The sequence below is a fragment of the Pezoporus occidentalis genome, unplaced genomic scaffold (assembly GCF_034315485.1).
Source record: "Pezoporus occidentalis ecotype Australia unplaced genomic scaffold, CSIRO_AGI_Poc_V1 ctg66, whole genome shotgun sequence".
NCBI classification, from domain to species: Eukaryota; Metazoa; Chordata; class Aves; order Psittaciformes; family Psittacidae; genus Pezoporus; species Pezoporus occidentalis.
Window position 1 is genome coordinate 3,473,407 of NW_026916009.1, and position 12,709 is coordinate 3,486,115.

Consider the following 12,709-nt stretch of genomic DNA (forward strand, 5'->3'; position numbering starts at 1 on the left):
CACAACTACTGTATCCTGCAGCTTGCACAATTGCCTTTACCAGCTTTTGTTTTCTGCATATGCCCTGTGCTCGCTGTTTTGCGTGTAGATATCCTGGTGACACACTGACCCTTACCTTCCTATTTCAGAACCAGCAGTCATCTTAGAGAAGACCGAGCCAATCACAGTAATGGCTGGCAATCCTTTTACATTGGAGTGCAAAGTAGGAGGAACACCTGAACTTATCACCAAGTGGTACAAAGATGGCAGAGAACTAAGGAGTGACCGCAAATACCAAATTACCTTTGTCAACAATATATCCACTTTGAAGGTCTTTTCTGCAGACAGGGAAGACAGGGGCTTGTATACTTTTGAGGTGCACAATGAGGTGGGCGACAGCAGCTGCATTTCTTCAGTTGATGTTTCAGGTCAGCTCTATGTCTTTGTAGTTCACACTTATCTTTAAAGAAAGCATTTTTCTTTTTCCCCTTTCCTTTCTCCTAAAAAAAAAAAAAAATATCCAAACACTTTTCTTTCTATTCTTTTGCCTTGTCCTGCTTAGATCGCCTTGTTCCTCCTTCATTCTCAAGAAAACTAAAGCAAACAAATGGGGTGCTGGGATCCTCAGTGCTTCTGGAGTGCAAAGTGTCTGGCACATCCCCCATATCTGTGTCCTGGTATCAGGATGGGAATGAGATTGTTAGTGGAGAAAAATATGAAATCTCATTCTTAGATAACGTTTGTGCTTTGAAACTGAATGCCTTGGATATCACAGATACAGGGCCATATACCTGTATGGCAAACAATGTGGCTGGATCTGATGAATGCAGTGCCTTCTTGACTGTACAAGGTCAGTGGAAGGATACTACAGCCCTTCAACAAAATTCTTTTTCCCTCTCTCTTTCTTCCTTCAGGTTTCCCATGGTCTCTTTTATTTTTTTTTTTCCTTTTCTCCCTCTCTCTTTTCTTTTCTTTTTGGATTCAAACCTACTCCAGTTTTCCTCTCCCAGAGACTCTCCTATTAACATCTTTCTCCCTCTTCACTCTTTTGCATGATCTTAGAACCACCTTCTTTTGTGAAGATACCTGATCCCCAGGAAGTTTTGCCCAGATCAAGTGTGACATTCAGCACCTATATCAAGGGCAGTACTCCCTTCAAAGTGACCTGGTTCCGAGGCATCAGGGAGCTGGTGCCAGATAGCAACTGTTCCATCTCTCTGGATGAGTCTGTGGCAGAGCTGCAGCTGTACAACGTGGAGCCAGGCCACAGTGGGGACTACGCCTGCGTTGTCACAAATGATGCCGGTAGTGCCTCATGCACAACCCAACTCTTTGTGAAAGGTGTGTTTGTGTGTGCACATTTACACACAGGTATATCCCTTCATGCTCTGCCTGCAGCCCTGCCACATCTGTCCCTCTCACTGTTGATCTATGCCTCCTCACAGAGCCTGCCGTATTTGTGAAGAAATTAAGTGATTTCAGTGTGGAGCAGGGGAAGTCCATTGTGCTGGAAAGCAGCTACACAGGCACCCCTCCTGTCTCTGTCACCTGGAAAAGAAATGGCATACCCATTGCTCAGTCTCCACGCTGCAGTGTTACAACTACTGACAAATCTGGAATTCTTGAAATCTTCAACAGCACCAAGAGTGATGAAGGCGAATACACCTGTGAGGTGGCAAATGAGGCAGGTGGAGATGTTTGCCACAGCCTTGTATATATCTTAGGTATGGTGCGCTCCAGACCCCCTTAAGGGACCCTGATGATGCTCTGCATCTGCTCACCATACTCTCTCTTTCCCTAGAACCACCCTATTTTGTCATACACTTGGACCGTGTGGAGGTGAACGTTGGAGAGCCCTTGATCTTAAAATGCCAGATTGGTGGTGCACCAGAAATCAAGGTGTCCTGGTACAAAGATGACACCAAGCTCAGATCAACACAGGCTTACAAAATGCACTTCAAGAATAATGTTGCAACACTGGCATTCTCCACCATAGAGGATAGTGACATTGGAGAATATACCTGCAAAGCAGAAAACAGTGTTGGCTTCGCCACCTCCACAGCTCTGCTTGTTGTTAAAGGTGATGGGCCAAGGGCCACTCTTTCCGGGGGTAGTTTGTAGGAACTCTTTGTTATCTACAGAAAGGGGTTCTTATTAATTTCAGAATTAATTAATTCTAGATTAGCAGGGTGGCTTCCTACTTACTGTGGTGATTATTATTATTTTGCAGAACGGCAGCTTCCCCCTACGTTCTCCAGAAAACTGAAAGATATTCAGGAGGCGGTTGGTGCCCCAGTGACATTTGATTGCCGCATAAATGGCTCAGAGCCTATCCAGGTGTCTTGGTACAAGGATGGGGTTCTCTTAAGTGACAGTGATGACATGCAATTAGCCTTCTTAAATAATGTTGCAACTCTCCAGATCTTGCAAACAAGTATGGTTCACTGTGGCCAATACACTTGCTCAGCCAAAAATGTTTTGGGGACTGCATCTTCTAGCGCCAAACTTCTCCTCACAGGTTTGTAGCTTACATTTAAAGAAACGTGTATTTGTATGTCTTTGCTCTTTTATTTCTTCACCCTTTTCCCCACTTTGCCCATTGTATGGTGGCCACAGAGCATGGGCATGGCATGGTGAGGTGTGTGTTGAGGAGGGCTCAGTGATGAGCTCTGCCATGCTTTCCTCTTTGCAGAACATCTACAGCCTCCCTTCTTTGACATCAAGCCAGTATCTGTTGATGTAGCACTAGGAGAAAGTGCAACTTTTAAGTGTCATGTGACTGGCTCTGCTCCCATGAAGATTACTTGGACGAGAGACAACAGACAGATTCGCCCAGGTGGCAACTACAAGATGACATTGGTGGAAAACACGGCCAGCTTGACAGTCCTAAAAGTTGGTAAAGGGGATGCTGGACTCTACACATGTACTGCCAGCAACAGTGTTGGAAAGGATGCCTGCACAGCTGAGCTAGCTGTACAAGGTATTGTGAGCTTTAGTGTTCGTGAGACTTTCCTTTGCAAGGGAGACATCTGAAGAAAAAAGCCTTGAATGTAGACATGTGTGAGACTAACAATCTTTACAAGAGGCTACACTGCAATGTCTTATTTCATTTAAATATTATTGTAATACCTAAATACTTATTAATCTTTCTTCTGGTATAGTGTGCAATTTATCTGATCAAAAGGATTCTTTCATTGAAATGTTAAATATGACTTAGAGCCTTGTTGCGCCTTTATGAATGGCCCTGTTGGCCAGCAAAAGCTGTCTCTCTTTAAGTCTTTCTTCATTCACTAGATTGTCCAGGGGTGGGAAAGGTAACTGAGAGAAACTCAGTTAACTTATGAGACTTCAATGTGTTGTTACTGGATGTGCAGCTGCTGCAAATAATTTTACCCTTTCACAGACTAGAAACATTGAAAATTGCTGTTCTAGACAGCAAAATGGGAGGATCTGAGAGTACACTTGGTGACAAATATCCATTCTTCCAACACTTTGCTTCTCCATATAGTGGAGAATCTTTTAGTCATCTAAATTTATGACTGGATCAAACTGTCTTGGTACAAGTGACACTTGCATGTTAATTTCCTTAATGTAGGTGGGAACACAGGATTTGTTTATAGCTGTTCCAGCTACCTCATACTTAGTGATTTTATAAAAGAAAGAATGTAAAATGCAGCTCTTAAATATTGCATGAGTTCAAATGTCCCCGTTCTTTTAATGCTGCCCCCCTCCCCCCCTTTTTTTTTTCCTCTCTGTATGAACTTTGGGGGGAAAAAAAATCAAACATTTCAAGACTAAAAACTATGACTTTTATTCTGTAAGACAAATAGCATAAGAAGCTGAACTACCACTAGCAAAATCGCTAATAACTGCATGTCAAATGTATTACATATTTATAGCTAGAGTATGTTCTATCCATAGATAGATTTTTCTTGGTGGGGGTGAAAGAATGGGGCAGAGGGAAATACTTCTGGATTCAGTGACAAGTAGGGACGTTGTTACTATGTAGTTTGACTTACAAAAAGCATTGAAGGCCTGTAGCAAGAAACCTAACCTCTTTAAAAGATTTAAAGCTTGTTTCTACCACAGTCACAATTCTGTTTATATTAATGATATTACTGAGAAGTTTATTTGACTAAAGTTACCATTGATAAGAAGATCCTGACCTTAGACGTTTTCTTACTCTTCAACTCCTTATTCATAAAATCCTGATTTTTTTTTTCCGTCCACAATTATTATTTTCTTTTTTGATCCTGAACTTACACTGACACTCACTTTAATCCTTTAGAATTTGTACAGTTTCCCCAGTGTTGTAAAATTAATGATATTCATTGTTTGGCAGCCATTTTCTATAGAACTTGGAAGAGAAACCTCTTTTGTGTATTGATTTTTGTGTGTTTACTTTGAGCAGATGATGTCTCATCTCTATAACACACATCTTTTGTTTGTAGAATTAAGTGCTTTTATTTGATTAACCTTGGTAATTTCCCAGAGTTTTATTACTTTTCATACTTTAACACCTAAAGTTCTCACTCTGTAGTTTTAACGATTGCTTTAGGTTATAGAAACTGCTTTACATTATAAGTATATACCTTACTAACTTGTATACTTACATTTTGGTGATATATCCCCATTTTTGGTAATGAATAGAATTAGTACTCATCAGATGTTAGTATGCAGATAGAGGATCACTTCTTTGCGAAACTGAAATCTGATAATATAATACAAAGGTTCCAAGAGTCCTTATCTAAACAAACCATCATTTCTATTTTTAGAAACTCTAAGGAAGCTTTGTTACTAACAACATAGGATGTTCTGCAAATGTCACACAGGTTGAAGTAACCCACAATAAAATAGATATTCTTCCTACACTTTACAGACAGATGAACGAAGAGGCACTTCATCCTGTTTTGCAGGGAGATTTGTTTGTTGTGCCCACGTTACCACCTCATGGGTTTACTAGTTATATCTTTGATCTATGAGCATTCAGTCTTGTGATTCAGAATCATGCGCACAGTACTTTTGATGAAAAGTGTCAAACCTCCACTTCTTCATCTCCTTACAAAAAAAAAGGTTTACTTTTCAGTCATAGGACCTTTAACACTAATTTCTTTAATACCAACCATCTCACAATTCTTCCCAGCATGATTATTTTAAACCTATATTGTTTTCTACCTAATCTCCTTGACTTCTGTTCCTTATATGCACCTTTATGTTTGGCTTTGCCATAAATTTGTGAAGTGTTATAATGCAGGTACATTTATTGACTGTATCAGTTGTTAATGACATTTTAAGATATAAAGTAGTGGCTATAATGCTTCGCATAAATGCTCTTAATAATATTTCTTGGCTGAACTGTTAGGATTCTTACATTTCCATCAGGTATTTTGAGTACTCATGTATTGCTAGAGGGAATTACTTAAAGGAAACCACCCATCAGTTTATCTGTACTGAATACATGGGAGAAGTGGAGTGGGACAAAAAAGTAAGGAGAAACTAGCTGAAATGCATATAGAGAACTAGTTTGCTTCCTAAATAAAAGAAACTTAAAATAATCTTTAAAAAAATCATAGCAATTACAAACTTAAAATGTTTGCATAAGTCCAGAAAGTTTACATTTTCTCTTACATATTTCCTTGTTTATTCGAAGAATCAGTGCAGTTTAAAGCAACATTTCCACTTTTTGGCTTTCCAGAACCACCAAGGTTTATTAAGAAACTTGACTCCTCAAGACTTGTGAAACAGCATGATTCCACTAAGTATGAATGCAAAATAGGTGGATCTCCAGAAATCAAAGTCACCTGGTACAAAGGTGAAACTGAGATCCATCCCAGTGAAAAATACCGAATGTCCTTTGTGGATTCAGTGGCAGTCATTGAAATGTACAACCTCAGTGTTGAAGACAGTGGTGACTACACTTGTGAAGCTCACAATCCGGGGGGTAGTGCAAGCACCAGTACCTCACTGAAAGTAAAAGGTCAGAAACACAGTTCTTTCCTTACCTTTCTATCTCTATGAGTCTTCCTTTTTGGAAAAGCTCTTAAATCCCACTTTCTTTAGTCAGAGAGGCCAAAACCTGTCTGAATAGAGGGCAAATCTCTTGACTGCTTGTTATACTGTGGGATATCTATCTTAATAATGGTTTCTCTTTGCTGTTTAGCATCAGTGGCTACTTGAATACTTTGTCCTTTTTAATCTCCTTCCCTCAAATAACACAAAATTTACTCCTCCCCCCTCTTTTTTTCCAGCACCCCCCATTTTTACCAAGAAGCCCCCTCCAACTGAGACCTTGAAAGGGTCTGATATTCACCTAGAATGTGAGCTTCAGGGCACTCCTCCGTTCCAGATCTCTTGGTACAAAGACAAACGAGAAATTCGGAGCAGCAAGAAGTATAAGGTCATGTCTGAGAACTACCTAGCCAGTATTCACATTCTCAGTGTGGATACTGCAGATGTTGGTGAATATCACTGTAAAGCTGTAAATGATGTGGGAAGTGACTCCTGCATTGGCTCTGTAACACTAAGAGGTTTGTATAAAGATTGGCATCTTGGCATTGCATTGTTCCTGTCATTCTCCTCCTACTTTGCCACAACTGGCATGTTTTTTTTACTGTTAAATATCTTCTCTTAAATAGCACCACCAACCTTTGTGAAGAAACTGAGTGATCTCACTGTTGTAGTTGGGGAGTCGATTGAACTGCAGACTGCAGTAGAAGGATCACAGCCCATTTCTGTTCTGTGGTTAAAAGACAAAGGGGAAATCATCAGAGAAAGTGATAATCTTTGGATTTCCTATTCAGAAAACATTGCAACTATGCGGATCGGAAATGCAGAACCAGCCAATGCTGGGAAATACATTTGTCAGATAAAAAATGATGCTGGAGTTCAGGAATGCTTTGCCACACTGAGAGTTCTAGGTTGGTAGCATGAGATTAAAAAACACAATGTGGTCTACTATGCTTTAAAATTTCAATTTTTACAATACTAATAATTATTGCATTGTTGATTTTAAAATATTTGTGACTTGCATTACAGAACCTGCAGTCATTGTTGAGAAGCCAGGCCCAGTCAAAGTTACAGCGGGAGACTCATGTACTCTGGAATGCACAGTAGATGGCACACCAGAGCTTACTGCTAGGTGGCTTAAGGATGGGAATGAACTGTCCACTGACCATAAATATAAAATCAGTTTCTTCAAAAAAGTATCTGGGCTTAAGATTCTCAATGCAAGACTAGAAGACAGTGGAGAATATACCTTTGAGGTGGAAAACAGTGTTGGTAAAAGCAGCTGCACAGCTTCAGTGCATGTCTCAGGTTAGTTGACTATTCGAGTTACATCCGATCCTGCAGTTCTTTTATAACATCTTCAGATAGATAGCAAACTGATTCTCAAGACTGGCAGCCTGAGAGACTCATCGCTTGTATAATCTTAGGAGTACTTGGCAAGACACTTTGACAGACATCAAGAATGGATGCCTATCTAACCTCTGAGGGGCAAGGGCTTGAGTTGTTACGAGGGCTTCGTTTCTTTGGCTTTAGTCTACATGCCTTCTTGGACAGCTGGTGCAATATTTCTTATGAAAAAGAAATGCCAAAATAAAAGGTGTCCCTCAAAAGTGTGAATGAAAGTTCCAACATATCCTTAACCATCAACTATTTTTCGATGACTTAGGTGCATAGGAACAGATTGCTTAAGCAGATACATCAAAAGAAATTTCAGTGATTTTATTATGCATGGGAAACTTCCTGCATTTTAAGTTCCTGTATGGTATTTATTTTGGTTTTTTCTTCTTTTTTTTTTTTTAATTAAAAAAAAATGCAGATCGTATTATACCTCCTTCTTTCACAAGAAAACTGAAAGAAACATATGGTCAGCTGGGCTCTTCTGCTGTACTGGAGTGTAAAGTTTATGGGTCACCACCTATTCTTGTTTCCTGGTTTCATGACGGAGAGGAGATTATCAGCGGAGACAAGTATCAGGCTACTCTTACAGACAATACCTGTTCTCTGAAAGTGAATGGACTTCAGGAATCTGATATGGGAACTTATTTGTGCACAGCTAGTAATGTAGCTGGGTCTGATGAGTGCAGCGCATTTTTGAATGTTAGAGGTCAGTATCAATAAGAAGCCAGAGTCAGAAGGCACAAATATATTTTCAAGAAGACTTAATGCTTTGCTCTGTACATATTTCTTGTTATCGGGCTCTTCATCAGAAGTTGAAATGTACTTCTTTTGTTTCATTTGCATGCTTAGAACCACCATCTTTTGTGAAGAAACCTGAACCACTGAATGTTTTATCTGGGGCAAACATAACCTTTACCAGTATCATAAAAGGCTCCTCTCCATTGGAAGTCAAATGGTTTAGAGGTAGTGTTGAGCTAGCACCAGGACACAGATGCAGTATCACCTTGCAAGATTCAGTTGCAGAACTGGAGCTATTTGATGTACATCCGCTTCAGAGTGGAGACTACACTTGCCAGGTCTCTAACAAGGCAGGGATCATTTCTTGCACAACACATCTTTTTGTCAAAGGTTTGTCCAGACTACTATTTCTTATGCTTCTAAAAATGATCTCTTGGCTTTATCTAATTTGTTTTCTTCCCATTGTTCTTTATAGAACCAGCCAAATTTGTGAAGAGGGTGAATGATTTAACTGTAGAGAAAGGAAAAAATTTCATCTTGGAATGCACATACATGGGTACTCCACCGATTTCAGTGACATGGAAGAAAGATGGAGTAAAAATAATGCACTCTGAAAGGTGTAGCATCACCACTACAGAAACATCTGCCATACTGGAAATACCTAATAGCAAACTAGAAGATCAGGGGCAATATTCTTGTCATATTGAAAATGATTCTGGACAAGATAATTGTCATGGTGCAATCACAATACTAGGTGCGTCAAGCCACCATCATTTCATCAAGTATTATTTGAACTACCAGTGCTCATTGTGCAATACCTTTTTGTGCTAATGGTGTATATTTGTTCTTCAGAACCACCTTACTTCGTTACACCCTTGGAGCCAGTGCAGGTGACTGTTGGGGATTCTGCATCCTTACAGTGCCAGGTTGCTGGAACACCAGAAATGATTGTATCATGGTACAAAGGCGATACAAAGCTGAGAGGAACTGCTTCTATGAAAATGCACTTTAAAAACCAAGTTGCCACTTTGGTTTTCAGCCAGGTAGACAGTAGTGATAGTGGGGACTACATCTGCAAAGTAGAAAATGCTGTTGGTGAGGCTGCTTCATCATCTTTGCTGACAGTTCAAGGTGAATATTTAGTTTAAAAACATGCGAAAATGGCATGTTTTTCTTAAGTATGTTTGCTATTTCAAAAGAACAAACAACCCAAAGATTACCTTTTCCGTGTTAAACGCTTTAGTTTCTTGACTTGGCTTGTCTCTGCATTACTGTCTTCTCTTAACAAAAGTCTACCAGTGAAGCTAATCAAAATGTGACTCTCATTGATCACAGCCCTACTGTAGGGATACAAGCTTCTTCATCTTCCTTTCCCATTGAGGATATTTCTTTGATTGTTTCTACCATTAGCAGTCCTGAGGTTTTAGTAGGGTCACTGTGTGTAACTGATGGCAGAATGGTTATACATTTTACTGCAGACTATGCACAGTGCTCTTTTCACATCAGGTTCCAAATAAATAATATGCTGAATAAAATTTTAATCGGAAGTTATAAGTAAAAGTTGAGTGTACTCTACAGTATATTAGGCAGTGATTACTGTTGAATACAACAATAGGTGCGTATCTTCTGAAAACCTTCACTGTACAATACCTGTTTTCTTACAGAGCGTAAGCTTCCTCCTTCTTTTACGCGAAAATTAAGAGATGTCCATGAAACTGTTGGCTTACCAGTTACATTTGATTGTGGCATTGCTGGTTCAGAACCTATAGAAGTATCTTGGTTTAAAGATGGTGTGCGTGTAAAAGAGGACTACAATGTTCATACATCCTTCGTAGATAATGTAGCAACTCTTCAGATTTTGAAAACAGATAGGAGCCTTATGGGACAATATACCTGCACAGCTACCAATGCAATTGGGACAGCTTCTTCTAGTGGCAGGCTTGTCCTTACAGGTCAGTGGGCTATGAAGTATTTAATGAAAATATCTCAAAACTAACTTTAGAAACAGATTTAATACTGTACAAATTATATTTATTTCACACAGGTTTAAAGCAAATCAGGATTTTAAACTGATGCCTTTTTATTTATTTCACTCTTCAGAAGGGAAGACTCTTCCATTTTTTGACATCCCAATTACACCTGTGGATGGTATTATTGGAGAAAGTGCTGACTTTGAGTGTCACATCTCTGGAACACAGCCTATTAAAGTCACTTGGGCAAAAGATAACCAAGAGATTAGAACAGGAAGAAACTACCAAATCAGTTATGTAGACAGCACAGCCCACTTGACCATCTTGAGAGTTGAGAGGGGAGACTCTGGACAGTATACATGCTGTGCTAGCAATGAAGTTGGAAAGGACTCTTGCACAGCTCAGCTGACTGTTAAAGGTATTGAATGGATAATACATTGTGTGTACATTTTTGTGCGTACATTTTTCTGTCTTTAATTATTAAGGAAGTTAGCTTTATTGCTGCAAGATAACTTTGAGAAGAACTTTTGAGATATAGCTTGAAAGTACCTGAACGTACCTATATGTCTCTGAAGAGGGTTAGGATTGGTCACCAGCAATGATGGGAAGAGACTAGTCTTTGGACTAGTTTCTTTATAGGCTTTGGCCTATTTCTTTCTTGGGAACTTGACAAAAATCTTGGGGCTTTTATGGCATTTGATGTAAAAATATAAGAGGATTCTTTTTTTTCAAATAGGAAAATCAAATATAACAGTGACTGTAAAAGCAAGATGTGCTGTTTATCTTAGCACGCTTTCACTTAAAAAAAAAACAAATACCCTGTTTAAATGAGAGCAAGTATTAATTCCCCAATGTTGAAATTTTTTTCTTGAAACATTTTCTTTAGAATTTTCCATTTCCATTTCATTCATAGAATTTTGTTAATTTTGTTCCTTTTTTTTTTTTTTTTTTTTACAGAACGAAAATCTCCACCAACTTTCACTAAGAAACTGTCTGAAGTAATAGAAGAAACAGAAGGGAATGAACTTAAACTTGAGGGGCATGTTGCTGGCTCCCAGCCTTTGACTGTTGCTTGGTATAAAAACAATCAGGAAGTTCATTCAAGCCCTCATTGTGAAATATCTTTCAAAAATAACACCTTAATTTTGCACATAAAGTGTGTAGAGCAATCAGATGCTGGTTTATATACCTGTAAAGTGTCCAATGAAGCAGGAAGCGTGTTATGTACATCTTCTGTTGTTATCAGAGGTTAGTTGAAGTATTTTTTACTTTGCTTCTTACTTTTTTTTTTGTCGCATGTTAGCTGAAAACATACAGCTTCTATCTTATGAGCTGGGTTTACTTACTTTAATTTGTCCAGCAGTACTTTGTCCTGAGATGGACAGACTAAACTGAGTTAAACCACAAAATCAAAAAATTCTTCTAATTTTTTTATTAAAATACAACAATATTTTTCAAGGAGGAGTTTCCTTTTCACTATTTGCTATGACTGATCTAAATTGAACATTGAAATCTTTGTGACATTCCTGTTGAATTTTTAATCATCCTCTTTTTGTGGAAAAACAGTTTTTCTGTGCATTTACACCTAAGCTTGTGCAGCCTTGACTGTGTGTTGTAGCAGCATGGCACTTCATTGTAATACTATTGTAGGAGATTGCATATTTTTTTCTTTAAAGGTGCTTACATAGTTTTGCAGCCTAATAGCAGTGTTTTAATTCTTATAGTGTTTTTCACATGTGAATGTCCTTGCTGTGTGGAGTAAAGATATTTCGCATGTTTGCATAGAAAATATACTGTCTTGGTACTTATTCCATTTTCTAACACTATGATTTATGTTTTCAGACTTCTGTTTATCCTTCTTCATTCTTTGCCATTGTCTTCTTAAGAATCACATGTATCTCCTTTTCTCTTATATTCTTAATCTTACTTTCCTCCCTTGAGTATTCACTCAAACGTTTTCATATTCCAGAACCCAAAAAGCCTCCAGTTTTTGACCAGCCTCTTCAACCAGCAGCAGCAGAGGAAGGTGATACTATACAGCTCAGCTGCCATGTTGAAGGATCACAACCAATCCGGATTCAGTGGCTGAAGGCAGGCAGAGAAATAAGAGCTTCGGGCAGATGCAACTTCAGCTTTGCTAATGGAGTAGCTCTTCTAGAACTTGCTGCAATTACCAAATCCGATTCAGGAGAATATGTATGCAAAGCTTCAAATGCAGCTGGCACTGACACTTGCAAATCTAAAGTGACCGTTAAAGGTACAATAACATGGAGACAATTAAAGTGTATGATAAAAATTTAAACCAAATTCCATCCCACTTTATTTTCTGTGGAACAAAAATGTTAATAATCTAATAGAAACAATTAGTATATTTTAGTTATTTGCAAACCCACACAATCTGGGAAGACAGTATATTTGAAAATTAACTCTACATAAATAGGACATAAACAGTGGGAGATCAGTGTCAAATCAACACTATATTCTTACCAAAAAGACTAAGAATTTAGTTTCTAAATCTAAACACTAAATTTTTGAAAAATGGAAGCTAAATGAGCAAAATTACTTGGACATGCAAATTTTAAGCAGAGGATGGGAACAGTGGTGTTTATTAAAAGAAA

General features: G+C 38.5%; 1 protein-coding gene across 1 annotated transcript in view; it reads left to right on the forward strand.

The window, feature by feature from the left end:
- The window catches only part of TTN (titin), a 247,054-nt gene that overhangs the window by 75,414 nt on the left and 158,931 nt on the right, over nucleotides 1-12,709 (forward strand). The window contains exons 79-97 of the mRNA XM_062640616.1: nucleotides 129-407; nucleotides 542-829; nucleotides 1,042-1,320; nucleotides 1,425-1,703; nucleotides 1,781-2,059; nucleotides 2,210-2,497; nucleotides 2,672-2,959; nucleotides 5,675-5,956; nucleotides 6,228-6,506; nucleotides 6,615-6,896; nucleotides 7,015-7,293; nucleotides 7,802-8,089; nucleotides 8,233-8,511; nucleotides 8,597-8,875; nucleotides 8,974-9,252; nucleotides 9,786-10,073; nucleotides 10,222-10,509; nucleotides 11,049-11,339; nucleotides 12,061-12,348. Of these exons, the coding sequence (XP_062496600.1) occupies nucleotides 129-407; nucleotides 542-829; nucleotides 1,042-1,320; nucleotides 1,425-1,703; nucleotides 1,781-2,059; nucleotides 2,210-2,497; nucleotides 2,672-2,959; nucleotides 5,675-5,956; nucleotides 6,228-6,506; nucleotides 6,615-6,896; nucleotides 7,015-7,293; nucleotides 7,802-8,089; nucleotides 8,233-8,511; nucleotides 8,597-8,875; nucleotides 8,974-9,252; nucleotides 9,786-10,073; nucleotides 10,222-10,509; nucleotides 11,049-11,339; nucleotides 12,061-12,348 (5,382 nt within the window). The remainder of the gene's footprint in view (nucleotides 1-128; nucleotides 408-541; nucleotides 830-1,041; nucleotides 1,321-1,424; nucleotides 1,704-1,780; nucleotides 2,060-2,209; nucleotides 2,498-2,671; nucleotides 2,960-5,674; nucleotides 5,957-6,227; nucleotides 6,507-6,614; nucleotides 6,897-7,014; nucleotides 7,294-7,801; nucleotides 8,090-8,232; nucleotides 8,512-8,596; nucleotides 8,876-8,973; nucleotides 9,253-9,785; nucleotides 10,074-10,221; nucleotides 10,510-11,048; nucleotides 11,340-12,060; nucleotides 12,349-12,709) is intronic.